This window comes from Coturnix japonica, chromosome 1 (genome assembly GCF_001577835.2).
Source record: "Coturnix japonica isolate 7356 chromosome 1, Coturnix japonica 2.1, whole genome shotgun sequence".
NCBI classification, from domain to species: domain Eukaryota; kingdom Metazoa; phylum Chordata; class Aves; order Galliformes; family Phasianidae; genus Coturnix; species Coturnix japonica.
In genome coordinates, this window is record NC_029516.1 from 138914465 (window position 1) to 138934384 (window position 19920).

General features: G+C 38.2%; 1 protein-coding gene across 1 annotated transcript in view; it reads right to left on the minus strand.

Annotated features, from left to right (window-relative positions):
* Positions 1–19920, minus strand: part of LMO7 (LIM domain 7) — a 128429-nt gene that overhangs the window by 40610 nt on the left and 67899 nt on the right. The window contains 4 exon segments of the mRNA XM_032442945.1: positions 198–450; positions 1612–1810; positions 2286–2399; positions 2797–2827. Of these exon segments, the coding sequence (XP_032298836.1) occupies positions 198–450; positions 1612–1810; positions 2286–2399; positions 2797–2827 (597 nt within the window).

The following is a 19920-nucleotide window of genomic DNA, read 5'->3' on the forward strand; positions in this document are numbered from 1 at the left end:
AGGGAAAAAAAAATTAAGAAAAAAAAAAAAATCAACAAAACTAGACAACCACAGCAGGCCCTCCCTTCACTTAAAACATAGTATTTTACTTTCAATTGTAGCAACAGCAGCTTTTTTTTTTCATTAATTAATAAAGAAAGCATTTGTTAAAAAATATAAATGAAATTCTGCTTTACAAAGGCTGCACACACCAGTACCTTGAAAATGTTCCATCTGACTCGGTGTAGACAGGGCTTGCCCAACTCCTCCTGTTGTCCTCATTCTTCTCTGTTCTTTTCTTTCTTAGTGGTGCTGGCATATATGTTGGCTGCTTGTTTTTGGTAGGTAAGAAGCGATTGAAGTCAGTAGCAGGTTTTGGTTCAATGACAGAAATCCTCCTATAGGACCTGTCATCTTTATGGGAGTCACGCATCTTGAAAGGCAGTTCTGAGTCTGTGTCACTATCACAGCCTAAGAGGACAGAGGAGAAAAGAGACGGCACGAACATTATTCTCCAGGTAAGAGTTTCTATCTAAAAGTTAAACTGATTTTAGGATATTTCAATGTAACTCCATGTTCGAGACATTTTGCCTGCAAAGTTGCTGAACTACATTTCGGACTGTAAGAAAGATATTTTTAGAAATTCCTTCTGAGGCTGTGATAAGGTCTAAGTTGAATTTGGTTTGCATGCTCATGCTACATTCATTCCATTCTTTCACTATCACTGCTGCCTGCAGGAAACAAAGCAATAACCTCTAAACTGAAAAGATAAAACAGCAGAAAAGGTGTTTGTTTGTTTTCAATTAAAAACACATTTGCAACTCATATTTACTAACCAAGCCTACTTACTAGCAAAGAGCATAAAAATATTCTTATCTCAGCATATTAAAATCCATTAGAAGCCCTGGGTACTTGTCACATATGTAAAATGGCTGTATACATTGCTTTGCTCAGATCAAACATGCTCTATGTAATGTGTCTGGTCGAACTGTTTTATTTTACACAAATGGAACAAAATAAAAAATCTCAGTTTTTATATTGTTAAGACAACAAGTTCATTCTGCATTTTAAACAAGAGAGAAAAAAAAAACAAACACAGCCTAAAGTAGAGCTATAGGGAACGAGTGTCACAGATCATCTTGTTACCTTCTTTTCCATGACAAAATATCAAAAATAAGAACTGCTATTCAGTTTATGACACAGGTGAGAAAAACACTGCTTACAATGAATGTTCACAAATCAAGTGAAAATGTAGATATATGATATAACCGTGATAGGAACAAGACAAGAAATTTTTGAAACTGTTGCAGTTTTAGGCAAACCCATCAGGATCTGAATTCTTGCAACTGCCCTCCTTGAACTATAGGAAAATACCCCATAAAGACACACATCCTGATGTGATAGTGGAAGTTGTTACTAGCCCTCTAGTAACATTCCTGTGGGCACTGCTTTGCTTCTATCAACTGTTAAAGGTCAATATTTGCTTTAGGAAAAAACAGCCCGTGGCAGTTGCAAAATCAGTTACCTTCCAGTCACTTTAAGTACTGGGCACCTGAAGTACTAAGTCCACACATTGTCTTCTACCACTCTCATGAGATGTGTTAATAAAAGATTTAGAAGAGAAAAACATACCTTCACTGCCACCTTTCAAGGTTATGTCTGATGAAAAGCTTGTAGAGGATCTTGAGCCAAGAGAGTCCAAGCTATCAAAAGAATCGTCTCTTTTATGGCTTGCTGAAGATGGAAAGGGTTCTCCTCGGTCCACGTACCAAATATCACCGTATCCACTATCCCTACCACTTCTGTTTAGCTGGCTGGACTCTTCAAGTGCCTATGGGAATAAATTTTGAAAGGTCTTTCAGAATGGTTTAATGCAGAATATTCCTAATGAATTTTCACTCAAAATTTTTTAAAATGTGTTTTGACTACACTAACAAACTTTAACAAAGACTAATGTCAAACCCTGAAAAATATAAAAGCTTGAATAGGGGAGTAAAAACAAATTTTTAAATTTCTCTCATTTCAGCCAAACAGAATCAAGACAAGGCTTGTTCACAATCTACCAACCTATCACAGGGGATGGACTCCAAATTTCTTTATTACATTGGTATCAGAAGAACCAGGGCAAGCTAAAGTTCATTCTTTCCACACAACCTTCTACAGCGAGCAAAAAACAAGAAAACATTGTGACAGTATTCCCCAATTTAAGACTAAAATTAAACCCACCAAGGGATTATATTGCGTTGTAAAGAGTTGCAAAGTATGAAATCAGGGTATTTATGTACTATTTCTAATAGATTCCTTACCTTGGTCAGTGCTTGCCCTAATAATTTCTCAAATGCTTTAAGATTGAGATATGGACCATTATAGTGAGGGTTACTTTGTGCTTTTCTCCCCAGCCAATATAATGTAATCAAAACCTAGGAGCAGAAAACAAAACGAAATATTAAGTTCACTGCTTCCCTCTCAACCAGCATTAAAGCATCCCTTCATGTTGCTAAGAGATGTTCCCCACTGAAATATAAAAATCTTGTCTACAGTGTTAGCTAGAACTTCCATCAAAACCATTTAAAGTGTTGTATTAAATACAGCATAACTCAAGTAATCAGGTGTAAGTGCTGTTTAATTATTATACTTATTTGAAAAACTAACACCCATAGAGATGACCATAATGTGGCACTAATTTGAATGAACAGCTAAAGAATAAAATAAGCACAATAATGCCATAAGCAGAAACATTAAAAATGTTTTAAAAGGATATATAATCAAAATTATTGAGAGATTGTTTCAGAAAGCACCGAAGTAAAAGTGTCTTACGTTTTTCACTCTTCTGTTGGTCTCCTCTGGTCTGAAGGAGGAAAAAGAAAACAAAACAGTTTTATAATCTCATTGAGTTTGATTATTATTCACAGTTTAAAAGGTTTGCAGCCCAATTAGAAGCTATATAAAACATGAAACTATGACTCTTCCAAAAGAAATAAAATAGCAACACGCTTTGAATTATCAGGCATAACTATAATATTTTAAGCATTACGGGCAAAGTAAGAAACCATTAAAGATTTTGATTTGAGAAAGGTCCCAGACTCTTTCAATTAGCTTAGGATTTTAGTTACCAACAACAACATGGAAAACAAGCAAATGTCTGGGCAACATAGTTTCTGTCCAGGAAGAGTTTTCATTCCATATGAAAGCAAATTACTTTCCCTCCCATTGTATTACATTTTCCAAAATATATGCTGGATAGAACACATCAGACAAAAACAAACAAACAACCCACCACTAACAGTAATTAGGGTGAGAGGATTTGAACAAAAAGGTGTAGAATTCATATACAGTGGCAGAAAGATTTACACAGAGTCCAAGATTCAGACCTGTGATGCATCAAGTAACGTATTTTACTACCAGCCACTTGGGAACAAGTTAGTCAAAAGGTTACAAGGAAAAGGTAAAGTAAGCTGTACAGAGGGCAGTTGTGAGGGAGCAAAATCATGACAGGGTCTGGTCAGCATGGACAGCACTCTTCAGAGAAACACTAAACACAACTCAACACAGCTCACACAGCCACTTTCACGCTCAGTACAGATGGGGTTGTCATGCCCACCATGAAGAAATCAGGCAGCCATGAGCACAGAATCATGAGATGCACAATGACATCTCTTAATGTCAAATATCTACATGTATATTTTAAAAACCCTCCCAAAATATGTTGCTGGATTTTTTGCTTGTTTGTTTGTTGTTTGGTTTTTAATACTGGGCATTTATTGGAGAAATGTTTTGTCTTTTTCATGAGCATATGGATTTCTTTTCATGTGTACATGCTATGGCTGTTACCTCATGCGTTGACAACAGATTGGCTGGTTACTAAGCAGAGCACAGAAAATTGTTCTCATAAGGCTGTATATAAAAGCACCACAGTGTATAGGTATTACACTTTTTATATCTGATATAGTATTTTCAAGGTTTACACTCTTTGGACTGAAAATTTAAGGTCATTAGGGCAGAATTTCCTTCATTATTTGCAATAATAAAAGCAGAGTCCATGCATACACCTTTGCTGAGGATGACTTTAAGTTTGCTTCCAACCTTTAGCAGTCTGGTAAACAGTGAAAAAGTCTGCCTTTAATCATTACAGGCTGTACCCAGGTTTCACACCAGCTTTCAGAAGGAAGCGCTGTGATTGAACACAGTGCCCACTTCTCCTCTTCATGAGTTTATTGGTCATTTACAATATGAGGAACACCCATTTGCATTTGTATTTTTTTAAATCATCTACATTCAAATAATCATGAACATAAAAGGCCTGCATACTTGGGCTACAAACACTGCAAAACTTAACTAGTAAGCAATGAACCCCAAACGCAGGCAGAGAAACATACCGCACACACGAACAGGAGGCAATACTCCATTTGCTTGTTTGCTAAGCTAACAACAGAAGCAAGCTGTCAAGTTGTTTACCCATAGCAAAGCTCTTCCAGTTTTCCAGTTTACATGCATTACTACTTTCCTTCTTTGAGCTATGTCCGTTGGCTTCTGATCCTTTAAGCAATTTGTTTTGATAGATAAGTCCAAGCACAAGAACATATAAATCAAGAAACCTCCTGCTAATCTAGAGCAATCAATTGCTTATTTACATAGGTATATATTAATTCTTCTGTAGCCCTTACATAAGGGGAAAAGAGGAGAGATTCCGGATGAATAATGCATAATCCCAGAATGTGTACAAATCCAAAGTCTATAGAATTGTTTCCACAAAAAATAAATAAATAAATAATCTCAAAGAAGAAATCCAACACTGCTATCTTTCTGGAATGCCTTTAAAAAAAAAAAAAAGAGGTGTTGGCACCTTTAGTTTTCACAGCTGCTTCTCCTCTGTGAGGCATGCAGCTGTCAGAAGATGCTGTTTGGATCCATTTTCCCTCTTCCTCTGTGTGAAATAAAAGCCTCTCACATCTACATCATGGCCAAGCTCACAAACCATGTCTGAGCTATGCATGCACAATCCATTGCTTAGTTGTCCTCCCCACCTTGCTTAAAATAGCAAGTTGATAGAATGTTGTGATGATACAGTATGAAAGAGTAACTCTAAATAGACTTTCTGCTTCATAAACTGCTATCATCAAATGTAAATATTACACAATATTATGCATGACCTGATGTGTAGGTTTGAACTACAGGTCATATCAGCAGCACTAAGCTAGGAGAAGTCATAACCAACAGAAATTTCTTCTGCAACATAGCAAAACCATTTGCAGCTTCCAGAGAAGGCCAACTCAACTTCTTTGACAACTTGCTACTATCTCAGTACCCAACAGTGAGCTCCTGCTCTCATCTCTGCTTCCTTTCTCACACATATGGCTCTCTGGTTTTAAAAATGTGGCCAAAACCATCCATTTCTCACACTGTATTTCATGAAATAGGCTAGAAGATGTGGAATGCAGGAACTTTAGTAAGGCAGCTTTTAAGTTTTTTAAACACTAACGGACAGCTAGAAGTTTATTTTGAACATAAGTCTCTGAACAAAAGCACTAAAGCATACATGCAGCATTGATTACACAGACATTTGTCATATGAAAGCTGTTCTAGCAACTGAAGGAGTAACCAACTTGCTGGTATACCTTCATCAGTGCAATTAAACACCAATTATACATTGGACAATTCCAAAAATAAAATCAATGTTTTAATTCAGAATGATGATAGAACCCAGCTGGTGGAAACAGCAGTCTTAATGAAATTATTATTCTGTGTAATACAATTTCTGGCTTGAATAAATGAATACATTGTGCTGTAACATAAGCAGGCTGCTGCTTTGCTCAAAGAAGCACCTTAAAAACAATCTGCTGAAAGAAACATGTTCCTGTCCAAATTACATTTCCACACAGCTTACCAAATCAATTCATTAAATTTCAAAAATTAATCTCTCTGTCTTCCCAAAGGTTTTGTCTTTTCACTAATTATGCAACTTCACTTAAGATGTCTGAACTAAGCAACAGAAGCTGCTAAAGAGAACCGTCAACACACTACAGAAATAATTTTACTGTGTGCTTCATTCGCTCTCCCACTAGTCTTAACATTCTAGCACGTATTCCGGAGTTTAAAAGACTGGGTTACCTAAACTAACTTTAGTGTCAAACTCCAACTAGCACAGAATTCTCAAGTTCAAAACCTACAGTTTCTCATTCATGAAGTGTGAACCTGAAGTATTGGCAACGGTTTCAATAAAGGTTTATGAACAACTTCAAGATTAACCATCCTGGAAAATATATATCAAATGCAGCATAAAAGTCTAAAGGCCATGAGATAACAATGTGTGGGGGATACTGTAATAATTATGAAGCATAACTGAACAATTCTAGGTTGAACACCACTACAAAAGATGTGAAATAACCACCCATGGAGAAGTAATACCTTCTGTGTAAATCACCTGAAGTACGTCAATCGTTTAGCAAACAGGGGAAAAAAAAAAAAAAGACAAATGGGACAAAAATAACATGCACTTGTTAGTAGATTATATGCTTAGATACCAAGTACCTTAGTTACATTTGAACAAAATGCACATTCACCAGAACAGTTTACGCTTGGTCAGCATTAGAGGATGAATGCTTCTCTAATAAGGACCACTATGTAATAAAAGAAGGGGACGTGGCAACAACCGATCGAGCTGCAGCCCAAGGAATTTATTCCCAGCTCCACTGTTTGCTCAAGGTTAAATAGCAAAATTAGTCACTAAGGCCCCTGCCTGACAATACAAAGGCTTTGGCAGCAGCTCTACCTTAAGGATTTCCTGATCACTCTTTCCTTTCCAGCCGTCTCTGTTTGCTGCCCTGTGGTTACGCCAACACAACTCTGATTCATGCTGTGAATCAGGACCAAAAGGGTCGAGCCAGTTTCTCTGTTTGGGTTTTTCTAATATGCATTTTTAATGCCCAAATTAACTCACTCATCTGATTTACAGCATGCTTGCACAAGTGAGCGTGTCAGTATACAGCTGCAAATCTAGCACATTGCCACACAGGCGCAGAGCAGGGCCTGGTGGAAGGGGAGCTCACTGTGCCAACAAGCAAAGAGACCCTAGTGATGGGAACCCAGACAGAGACTCAGCCTGCTTCCTGGTCTTCTGCTGAGGTTTAGGTTTGAGACATGAGGACAGCTTCCTATTATTTTAATTACTTAGAGGTAGTCTTAAAAATAAAAATTGTACAAGACAGTCATACAACTAACAGTAGCAAGCAGACCATAATACCTTTAAGAAATCAACTGGACTGTGACTACTTACAAAAAACATCCACCAGAAATGCTAGCCCCTGTATACTTATATTTTCAGCATTTCCTTGCAGTAGAGCAGTGCATTTAAAATAGCTATGTTTAGGTTGACTTATTTAAAGCTTTTAATATATATACCAACAGTTTGGATTTTGTTTTCTAAGCATGTTATTTGGTTTGGTTCCCCAAGATCCTAACACATGTTAAATTCCGGGAACTATCAATTCATGGCAGCAGATCACTCCCACACTTGACTTATTTTCCAGAGAGAATATCGATGTGGGGCTCAAGACCAAAACCAAGATACAAAATATCAGTAAAAAATTCTGGAAGATTATTTTGCAGCATCCCTTTAAGAATCCATGGATTTCTGAGTATCTGTTTTTAGTGCAGAAAAATTCTGGAAATGCAGATATGGATTTAAAAAAAAAAAAAAAAAAAAAATCCAGATCAGAGTCTCCCCTTCCCCTAAATGAGTAATCTGCTGAGAAGCAGTAATGGGTCATTATAGATAAGAACGTTCTGCATCCATTTACGGGGAGGAAGAAGGGACAGAGACACTCCCACTGATAGAAAGGAATGTGCCTGTGACAAATGCACTGTGCCCAGTGCCAAACCCTTCCCTTGGTGACGAATAGCCCAGAAACCCCAACAGCTGCCAATGCTATCTGTTTCTCATCCCTTCTTCCATGCTACATATCTTACTAATACAGGACTTCACAAACAGAACACAGATTTCTGTGTCAACAGAAGTATCAGTGTTCTCCTTCTGACCTTCTAACCACCAAGGCTGAGCTTCCACCACCCAGATGCCCTCGGAAGGACTTAGCCAAGCCCTGACCCAGCCCAGGGGCAGCTGAGGCCCTCTGCCAAGCTCTTCGCCAAGCTCTAGGCACTGCAGCCCGACACCAGCACCTTAACTTACGTGTCTGTGGAAGACTTTGAAGGGTTCGAAGGATTCTCCACCCACTACTACCAAGGTATGTCACGCAGGAGACCAGCGCCGTCTGTCCAACTAGCAGCAGGCTCATGCTAAATTTTAACCTCTTTGGACACCTACTCAATTGCTATTAATATTGCCGTTATCAGATTTCACTGGATTCCCACATGCTGCTCAGAATAGAAAGGCTTCAATGGACGACAGGACTGCGGCATGGGCACAGAGACATGAGGACATTCCTCCAGCCAGCGCTTGTATTCTCGGCAAACTGATATTCAACCCTGAGAGCCACAGCTCACTGCTGAGATTGCTGGAAACAAAATGGTCTGGTACTGCAGAAGCACTCGAGAACAGCTTTGGAAAACACACCTTCCTACTTGACTGCTCTATAAATACAAAAAGCACATGTACTTTCCATAGCAACGTATCGACCACATCCCCATGCAACTTACATTGTAACCGTATACAGTGTCAGGTGCAAAACGACAGCAGAAAGCGTTTCTCCATGCCCCTATGAAACCAGCAACATGCAGCAGGGAGCTCTGTGGGCCCTGCTGATCAAGCTGTCTGTCCCCAAACCACAACCTCACCTGCTAAAGAAGGGGCAGAGGGGTGAGGAGGAGGGGAGATGCCCAAGAGGGGAAGGGCAGAGAAGGAATTGGGCAGGACAACACCCTCCGTGGGAACATGGCCTGGTTCACTGCCTCAGAGCCCGGCCCATCACATCACCTCAGAGAGCAGTGCTTCCTAGCTGATCTCACCCATTATGCCAAGCTATTCTTAAACCTCTTATCAAAACAAAAACAGGCACTTCTAGAAATGTGCATCAGCCCCAGCAAGTTACAGGACACTCACATTATCCATTTCCTCACGCTCTTTTTCCTACCCCTCCCTGGGTGGTCCACCTCTGCCAGCTTCCTCATACCTCAACCTAAGCCACGAGCTCCCTCCAAGAGGAAACTAATACTCAGGATATTGCAGTGAAGATGAGATATCTGTCAAATAAAACCAAAACAATCCAAAACAATAAGCCCACAAAAAAATAAATTGCCAAAGGAACAAGCCTGTGCGGAGGAGCCTGGCTGATAACCTGCGTGCTCCTCAGGTCAGGGGCTGGCAGGGAGAAAGGGAGGGAGCATCACCGCAGTAACACCTCCAGGAGAAAGAAGAGGCAGAGAATATGAGCTTCCTGCTCACATTTTGAGGTATATTACAGAATTTTAGATCATATGGAATAGTTGGTGTTACCTTGTTGACTTTTTGCATAGTTTATCTACGTTAACTTCGCTTGCACTGTTTTGAAGATCTCTCCCTTGGCTCTCCCGTTCTGCACTAGATAATTTTGTGTGAATTTTGAAGATGAATTTGAAAAGAAATCCATATGGGGACTCATGCTTGCGTTAGCTTTTTTTTCCAAAAGGGTTAGATGGTGTTTCTGTAGGGTCTCACTGAATAACAAAGATCAAAGTAGGCAATTCAGTGAGATCCTGTGAGGTTTTTTTTAAATACATACAATACACAAATGTACAGTTGTTAACTAGCACAGAAATAGTACTTAAAGTTGGAGAGTAATATCCTATATGAAGCATATTATTTGCATTAGCTGAACTGCAGCAACCATGGCAACTCAGTATTTTTTCAAGACAAAACCAATATTCACCTTCTTTACTGCCTGATGTAACTTTGCCATTATTTAATTAAATAGTTCCACATTTACTGTCCTTTTTACTTTGATTCCTATATCCCCTCTTCTCACAGAGCTACTAGTGGCAATTTTACAGAATTGTCCTCAGCGCTGACTCACTTATTCCCTCTGAGTACTGCTCAGATACTGCTGCACCCACTCAGGGTACGGATAAACATCTCATTGCAAGGTAAATTAGGGTAAATATTTTCCATGTACCTACCGCACCATAGCAACTGCCTGTGCACATTCTTACCCTGGATTAATACAATTGTTCAGTTAGGAAGAAGCATTCAGTGGTGGTCCCTGAGGAATAGCTAGGAATTGGCAGATATATCTTTGCTCACTAAGAGAGACAGAGATTTTTCATAGAACGGCCTGGGTTGTAAAGGACCACGATGATCATCCAGTTTCAACCCTCCTGCTGCATGCAGAGTAACCAACCACCAGACCAGTTTGCCCAGAACCACATCCAGCCTGGCCTTGAACACCTCCATTGATGGGGCATCCACAGTCTCCTTGGGCAAATTGTTCCAGTGTGTCACCACCTCCTGAGTGAAAACTTCTTCCTATTATCTAACCTAAACCTCCCCTGTCTTAGTTTAAAACCATTCCTCTCCATTTTTATAACATATATAATCAGAGGGAAAAAAAAAAAAAATAAAAAATTACTACCGTCAATCTTCTGCCTTGCTTTATGCTCAGAGAAAAATCTGGTAAACTTTATTTTTGCATCAAACAAACAGGTCACGATGTACAAACGTGCGTAAGCAAAACAACGTACCATTTTTTAACGCCCAACTTCAGGAGTTTTCATTAATTTAGAGGGGTGCCTGAAAACCTCATGCTATGTATGTGATACAGTATGTAACTTATACATTATATTCAGCAAAGAATGTTTCAGCTGACAAAAAAAACCTACGCCTGGCAGTAATTTATACTGAGTATTGCTAAGCTCATGCCTGCATTTATATTGAGTTTCACCACTGCAAGGAGGTATTTACTTGTTTGCTGTTGTTCTAGTACATACAGAGAATACAATTAAGTGCATAGAAGTGAGTTGCTAAAAGCAAGAACTACAGATTCCCCATCCACGGCTTGTGATTCAGAGCTGGTCAAAACTTACTATACTCCAGTCACCACCTCTCCAGGGAAACCAAGACTAATAATAACAGGTAAAATACAAAGATGAATTCATCTTCCTGACAGGAGACAGGCAAATGTAGACTGCAGTCAGGGCCCCTGCATTTTGGGGTATGTGGGAAATGCAGGACCTGAGAGTAACTTTAACATATTTTTGATGGCTAATGTTTTCCTCTTCAGCAACACAAATGTAACATTGGCAAAAGTATTATATACAAGAGCAAAATTTACTTATCATTCTAAACTAAGTATTATCTGGAAAATCTCTGGATTAACTTTGTGTTCAGATTGATGGACTGGTTATCTTATTTTGGTTGTCCGCATTATGTTTTGGTTAAGCTACACAGGAAAAGACATGTCTTTTGCCAGCTACTAGGTGAAAAGATGCAGCCAACTCAGCTGTAAGAGCTGGAGTTTCCCATTTCTTTGCACCACAAAATAAAAAATAATAATAATAATAAAATAAATAAATAAAAAACCTCAAAGCAGATGAAATATCCACTAGCTTGAACTGTCTCAATATTGACACAAATACTGATGATCCATTACTGCTAGCTGAGGACAAAATCTGAAACAAGAACTGGGTTACTGTCAAGCCCAGCCCCTCTTTTTAAGTTCCAGCCACATTGTTAAAGAAGAAATACTTTGGCATTTTAAAGGGGGATTATTAAAGCACAGTTTTGGGGAAAATATGCTAGAGCTGATATTTTGGATAGAATTCATCTTATTATATGTAGAGATGGACAGAGAGTGAAGTTGAGAAAATAGAGATACAAGGTAAGTGCAATTTATTCCATGATAAAGAATTTGGTAACAAGTCAAAGCTATTTTGGAATATGTCCTTAATTCGAAATAAATCACTACTGCATGACTGCATCATTTAGTTTACTGTCCGCATTTCAGATAAGACCTTTAAAAGAGTAGTGGGCTTTCAGTATAGTATTTTGGCAAATTATCTCACAACCAAGCAGCACTGAAGAAATTACAATGCTTCCTTTTTGAGGTTTTTTTAGATTTTATGTTTGAGTTACCCTAGCAACAGGGATCACAACATCACATAAAAACATGATACACGGGCCGAACCTGACTTTTCTCTGTGAAAGCCAGATCCCCATTAACTTGAGTTGAAGAACATGAACCTAAAGAAGCGTGGTACGCAGATCACAGAAAAATATTAGTGGTCCTTAACATTTCCTATCTTTTTTTCTTTTTTTTATTTTTTTTTTAATTTGCTTTCACATGGGAAGGCAAACTTGGATCCAGGAAAGAACACTTAAATCAATACAGTCAAATGTAAAGTTATTCAATCTTATCAGAAATAATGATGGAAGAGAATATAATTTCATGAATCAGCTCTCCCGGAAGCCATCAAAAAACAAAACACAAGAATCAAGTTTCAAAGTGCACTACTCTCAGCAAAAACATGCCCTGTTGTTTCATGGAGCAGACAAGACCTAAGGTGAGCAAATACTTTTATCCCTATTCACCACATTTCCTACCTTCTGTCCTCAGTTCCTGTAACATATCCATATAATGGAGCTACTTAAAAATGTGGATGTTAACTATTCTTTGATAATTACAGTTTATTCGTTGTTTATTCATTGTTAGTTACATCTTTGGATTTATTTCTGTAATATATGTAGAAATATAAGAGGAGGGCCACGAGGATGGTCAGGGGGCTGGAGCACCTGCCCTATGAGGACAGGCTGAGGGAGCTGGGCTTGTTCAGCCTGGAGAAAAGAAGGCTGTGGGGTGACCTCATTGCAGCCTTCTAGTACCTGAAGGGTACCTATAAACAGGAGGGGAGTAAACTCTTTTAAAGAGCCAATAATAGTAGGACAAGGTGAAATGGTTTTGAATTGAAAGAGGGAAGATTTAGGTTGGATGTTAGGGGGAAGTTCTTTACTAGGAGAGTGGTGAGGTACTGGAATAGACTGTCCAAGGACGTTGTGGATGCCCTGTCCCTGGAGGTGTTCAAAGCCAGGTTGGATAGGGCCCTGGGCAACCTGATCTAGTAAACATGGAAGTTTGATGGCCCTGCCATGCAGGGGGGTTGGAGCTTCATGATCCTTGAGGTCCCTTCCAACCCAGGTCATTCTGTGATATATGAAATGACTAATTCAGTGTGTTGCCATCAATATCACTGAATAAGTGTTTGCTTTCTGAAGGATAAAGAGTCTGTCCACCCTAGTGGACAGAAGTGCTTTAAAGCTACTTAAGCAGTCAAGTCAGATAGAGGGTATTCTTAAACATTTGCTCAAAACATTAAACTTTTCGGCCAGGTTTTCTGGCCAAGTTTTTAATGTTGGAAAAATGAATGCTGCAAAGTGAGAGAATGGGTAGATGTCCAAATACTTGCTTTGCCAGAATGTTAAAGGTCTGTGTGGGAGGCAAAAGGGGGCGGCAAAAAAAAAAAAAAAAGCTAGTCTGACCACATAACTCTGAGGCTGGAGAATTTCTAAAATGCAGCCTACTGAAACCAAATGTGCTGAAGTTTCTGTAGTAAAGTCAGAGGAGTTTGAAAATAAAAACTTGAACAAAGTTATTGATATGGGAAAATAATCCTAGCCACAGAACAGTAGATGATCTCACACCATCTCTTTCACTGGTACCCATAAAGTATGTAATTTGCATCATGAAACTGATGATTGAGGAAAAAGCTTGATACACCAATTAAGACACCACCAAAGCGCTCCAACAAGCTATTACAACTCAATCTGGTGGCAGGGAGGGAGTGGAACAAAAAGATCCAATTCTGCTCCAAGTGAGGTCATGGCAATAATCCCAACTCTTTAATGAGCGCATGAGTAAATCCTAAATTAGGAGTCTTCCCTCTCATGAGAAAAGAGATACTAACGTATTAACTCTTGGAAACTACAGTTCACTGTCTGTAGAATTTCACTAACTGTCTGGCCAGAAGTAGGATCCTTAAAACACACGTGGTGGTTGTAAGCTATCCTTCCCAGAAGTCACTCAAACTGCAGAGCTTGAATAATGAAAACATCCTTTAGGCTCTGGAAGAGGTTACCGTAGAAATCCTTCAACCATAAATCCTCAATTTCCACACAACAACTGGGCAGACATTTTGATCCAGAAAAGGTTAGAAAAATTTGAGAATTCTCATCTTGGAAACAATGGCTTCTGCAGAAGTATCTCTATATGAGCTATGAATTGCAATCATTATTGTGTTTAATCACTGCAATGATTGTATCAGACTAATGATTAAGCTGCAAAGTATGTCAGTGGCAACAGCAAGCTACAAGGCTCAGCTTCTTAGCAAAGTCTGCATTGCGTAGCAACTGCTAATCCACACCTGCTACTTTGGAAATGTCTGCAGAAGCAGCCATTTTCATCTTATGTTTTTAGTCCTCTTTGAGTTTAGAAGTCCCAACAGTAACACTACTGTGACAACATTAACTATTTTCCAGTTCAATGAAAAGCCAAGTCCTAATCATTCCCCACTGAGATGTAAAATATAGAAAAAATGAGAAACACAAAGGTAGTCCAGTAAAACTAATTGCATGTTTTACTTCTTGATTATGCTTAATTCTAGAGTTGCTAACCTACTTGCAACAAGAATCACGCAGGTTATGACTGCAGAAGAATCACACAAAAAGTTATCTCAGAAGTCTCATTACCGGGCTGCACAATGCAATAATACTCAAAATAACTGTAAAGTCTCCAATTATTTTCAACTCCAAACTAACAAAACTACAAAATTTAGTTATCCAGAATAATGAAGGAATAGCCAGTAACATCCTCAAATGAGGAGAACAAATAAGTCTCTGCTGATGGTTTAGAGGGAGGATGTTGACCCAAAGATAATACACATGAGAAATAAGCAAATACGAAGATAATACTAAATGTTGCCAGGTAGCAAACCATTGAGCCATGTTATCCACACAATGCTGACTGTTAAGATCTGCACTACATGTTTTTGCAACATACTTCCCCTTTCTTTCTACATAGCAATACACAGGTAGGGAAGGCTGCTATGAAAAATATGGCTAGAGTGCTATTTACATATTATTCTCTCTACATGAGTACAGATGCAATTTGTGATCCAATTTATCTTCTGAAATCTGTATCTTAGTAAGTATTCTCAATGGTTTTTAACAAGTGAAGATATGAAGATACAACAGTCATCATCATCAAGGCAGTATATTTATGGCAGAACACAAGTCTTTTAATATACTCAGAAATAGCTTATACTGCAGTGTAAGTTATGCAAGACTCATTTTTAATAACATAAACCAGTTCCATCAGAAACATCTTATGCTACAACAAACCAGCCATCTGTTGGTTGTTAATTTATTGGAAGACACTGATTCAGAACTACTTTGGCAATCAGATAACTACTGCTCAGTCAAAAAGAAAAAAAAAAAAAAAAAAGATTATAAATGTTAAGTCCTCTATCACACTTCACTTAGACAATAGCATATTGAGTACTTGTAGAAGTATGCATCTCAAATTTTTTGCAGATAGGAAAGAATCTATAGAAGCTTTCCCCAGGGAAAGAAATCCAGAAATGTACCAGGAACTCTGGACAGAATGTCAGGTATGTAACTTCTAATGATAGTTCATTTAATTACACAGTTACCTACGCTTCTTAAGAGGCAAGGAAAAAAGAACAAGCACTAACACACACAGGACAGGTATGTGGGTGCATATATTTGAGTTTTCTGTCTAATAAAGTTACCAAAAAAGCCAAGCAGTGTTTCATGAAGAAAAGCTACCAGAAAAAGAACAACAGATTAAAGACCTGAGGTATCTCTCTCTACAGAGAGAAAAATTCCCATCACAAGAACATTCCCTAATCCCTTCTTTTTTTCAAGCAATGACACTGGAATTTTAGCACTGATGAAGGCTGATACAAGCATGAGGATCCAGGCTACATGTGAAATAAGTAAGACTTCTAACATATATGAATGCATATATATTTAAATATACTCTGAACTCAGTTGCACTGTGTAAAGTCTCAAATGCACTCATTTTGAGTGTTTAACAAACTACCGCCCCATATGTTCACTAACATGCTCCTTATCTCAGAGCATTATATGCAGAGGAAAATGCTATTAAATAATGATCTCTTTATATATTTAAAAAAAAAAAAAAAAAAAAAAGTTTATTTTTGCTTATTTCAGTTTGCAGAGTAGATTCTGTATTTCACGTGTACAATCAAGCCTTACTGAAGTGCTTCCACAAAATGAAAAGTGACCAGAGAGTACCACCAGTGATAAGACAGCTCCAGTAGAGTCATTGCCAGATTCAAACCAAAAAGCAATTCTATCCCATGAACACAATATCATACAATGTACTTTTTAAAATTATTATTATTATTTGAGAAATTTTAGAGTGAGCTGCAATTTTCTTTGGTTAATGAACCAACATTTTCTGCCCTCTCTCTTCTACAGAGCCTTTAAGATGACCATCTACATCCGGTTTGTATAACACTTATCTTTGGTTCTATACACTTCTGTGTGAATCATCACTTACAAGCTATCATTTCAAAGAACTAGATACTTTCAAATCCTGTCAACAAATGAATTGCAGTTATATCCTCTACCATCAAGGGAAGTACAACCTGATTTCCTGATAAGTACCCACTAATTTTTTTCAGTATAAGGGTTGGGATGTTACACGCCTTAATAAGGAAATACATGAAAACCTCTACAGCTGCCTTTTGTAATACCATTAAAGAGTAACCGCCACCTGTCCTCTACTTCAAAGCATGTTCTCTTTGGAGGCTGACCCTGCGTTGCTGTTTGTTTTCCAAGTTGCCTGGCAGAGAAGCCTGAGAAATGAAGAACAAAAACAGAAAGAAGCCATCTTCATCAGGTATCCCATTCCAGATTAGCTGGAGAGCAATCAAAAAACTATTCCAAACCATAGAAGCAGTGGCATGTGGATCACCTACGGCAAAGGGAAATAAAACTGAGGAGATGCTACTCTCTTTGCTTTTACAGGAAAACACAGACTAGGATACTGTACAAATAAATGTTGAACTTAATACACCAGTTTTGAAACTGAAGGCAGCCCTCAAAATTAAAAATAGATAACATGAACAAAGAAGTCACAGTTCACAGCTGAAATAACCTCAAATAATTAGCTGGAGAATCATCTTGTAGCTTGAAGTAGGAAAAAAACACTGTTTAGGAGTGCTCCTCCACCACTCTCACTACTATTTAATTCTGCTTGTAAGGAACTCTGTCTCTCCTGTGTCTACAGATGCGCAAATAACAGGAACATGTTCCATTAAGCCTTGTATGCCAAAGCCTACATGCAATTAAGCCTGACCAAACAGTTCCTAGGAGCTTGAAGATATTTGCTTTTCTGACAAAAATTCTGCACACAAAAGCTTCTTACATAACTGCTGGTGCCTCTGGTATGTTTCCATCAAAAAAGATTCCTACCCCAGGAAATAAAAGCTAGCTTCTTTCTTGTTTGACTGATTAGACAGCAACATGCCACTTTTACATGATAGAAACCACATAAATACATTCCTGGACAACAGGAGAGAAAGTCAATGTGTTCACTGCTTCCCCACCTCCCCTGAACTGGAATTAATCTTATAAAGAGCCTTTCAGTTCAGGTTCACCTATGAAAATGAGAAAATACCTACTAGTATGCAAATGCAAACCATTCACCTTCAAAAGGTGCTGTAGTTGACAATGGGAAAATGGTTTTCTTGCAATGCTTCTGGGAACAGATGAGATTGATTTCTCCATACATCACCATTAATAAAAGGAGACAAACTGGATTCATTTATACTAGCTTTGAATCACATTTTACCATAATTCCTTTTTGTCCTGACTAGACTGTCTTCTAACAGTACCCATAGCACAACACAGCAATTTAGGTAGAGCTCAAGTTATGTATTTACACCATGCAGCACAGCAGGGAAATACCACATAGTTTGTGGAAATGGAAAGGTGGATGAGAAGAAAGCCATGGTGTGATGCTGCTTCAGTGGTATGCAGTTGCCTGTGTTGCCAATGTGCTCCAGAGGCACCATGGTGATTTGGTGCTGGCTACAGTAGTGAAAATATTGCTGTTCCCATGGCCTAGGAGTCAAGTCAACCCAACGCACTTGATCATACAGATCTACCTCTGTTCAAGCAAAGCAAAGGAACCAGCACATTCCTGTATTCTTCACAGACCACGCTACATTGGAAGCAGACTGGTTTTTGACCTACTTATACCTTATCATTTTCAGTCATGTGCTCATATTTGAGCTGAAGAAAACAGGCCTTGAATTTTTATCTTCTCACATATATTCATGCTCAGTGTATATTTTTATTTAGGCAGCTTTTCAAGCCATCACAGCTGTTCACTGCAAAACTCATGTTTTGTGAAAAAGTATAAATTAAAAGCTAAAAATGGCCTATGGAGAAAGGTTATTTGATGTACTAAGATTCCTTTTCTCAGCCCTATTTCAGTTGATGTTTCAGTTCAGTGAAGATTTCACAACTGGCACTTAAACTGATTTTCAGAAATTGGAATCCAACAACGCTTGTATTCAAATTCATCTCAAGTTTACCTTCTCCAGGGGCCACACACTTCTCTGCCCTTTCACCATAGGACCCCATTGTGTAAATATGCTTTCTGATTAAGAAGCCCCAGCACTTCCCTCCAGCTTTTTTCCTGGTAAAACTTACACTGTCCATTAAAAGAAGGAAATATATCAAGTGACTTTTATCAGGCAACTTTGGCAGATACCTAACACAGTATAAACATGGAGTACCTGTCTAAATTACTCTGAGTATTGAAGCCAACATTGCACAGTTATCCTGCATTGGCAGCAGGAAGTCAGACAATGAGCTGAATTTGTCCTGCATGCACAGCTGAGTACAGCTACTGCGCAGCCATTGCCCACATGAACCCAGGCTAACAAAGCTCAGGAATGCAGGCTTGTTGGCTGCCATCAGCCCATGGATTCATAGGCTTACTATCTTACCTGAACAACAAAAAAAGAATATTTAATAGAATAAAATGTTCACAAGTGCAGTTGCATTATTTTTGTGACAATCACCACCCTAGACTGACCAGCCAAAAAACTAGGCATTTCTGCACAGACATGTCTTAAACCAAGTAGCTTGTTAAATGTATTCACAGTTTATTCAAATAGTATTAGAAAAGGAATTAGGTCACAACTAAGAGAGGAGAATGTCTCAGAATGACAAAATGTTGTTTATAGAAACAAAATCTATTCTTTTTTAAGACAATTATTTTCCTCTTCAAGGAAAAAAGAAAAAAACTTTATATTTAATAAATAACCAACAGTAAGTGACTTGTGTGATTTCTCAACAGCAGTCAATATTAAATACAAGAGATGAGCTCAGGTTTCAAAGAATAGAATGTACTGCACAGCAAAAGTGAGTGTTCTGCAGGATAAGCACAGCAGAGGAATCTCATTACTGATGCATCTTATTCTGTGCTCATTCAAGCTGGGTGGGCGTGCCTTCTGCATAACCATCTGATGCGTGATCTTAGTTACATTACCCATGACAAAATCAGTAACAAACCATCTTAAATTAACTGATATTTTTAGAGAAGAAGGTTTTAACCAATGATTCTGAATATAGTTCATGCAAATATATATGCCAGCTTATCTGCAGAAAAAATCACCTATTCCTACAAAGCTTTTACTAAAATGGCAGATTGTTTGATAAGGACAATTATTGTTAAAAATAATAAAAATTCATAATAATATGAATTTATGAGTATGAAATAATATGAAATATACAATATTTTTTCTACCTCCATGACTGCAAAACCTGGCTTCATGTAGAGATAGTCAAATATTAGTCTAGATTAAGAGATTTCCCATCCTTCCCTACTACAGTGTTAATCACCTTCTCAGCTACCTCTGTACGCAACATTCTATTCCTACTAAAGCTTAACAACGGTAGAT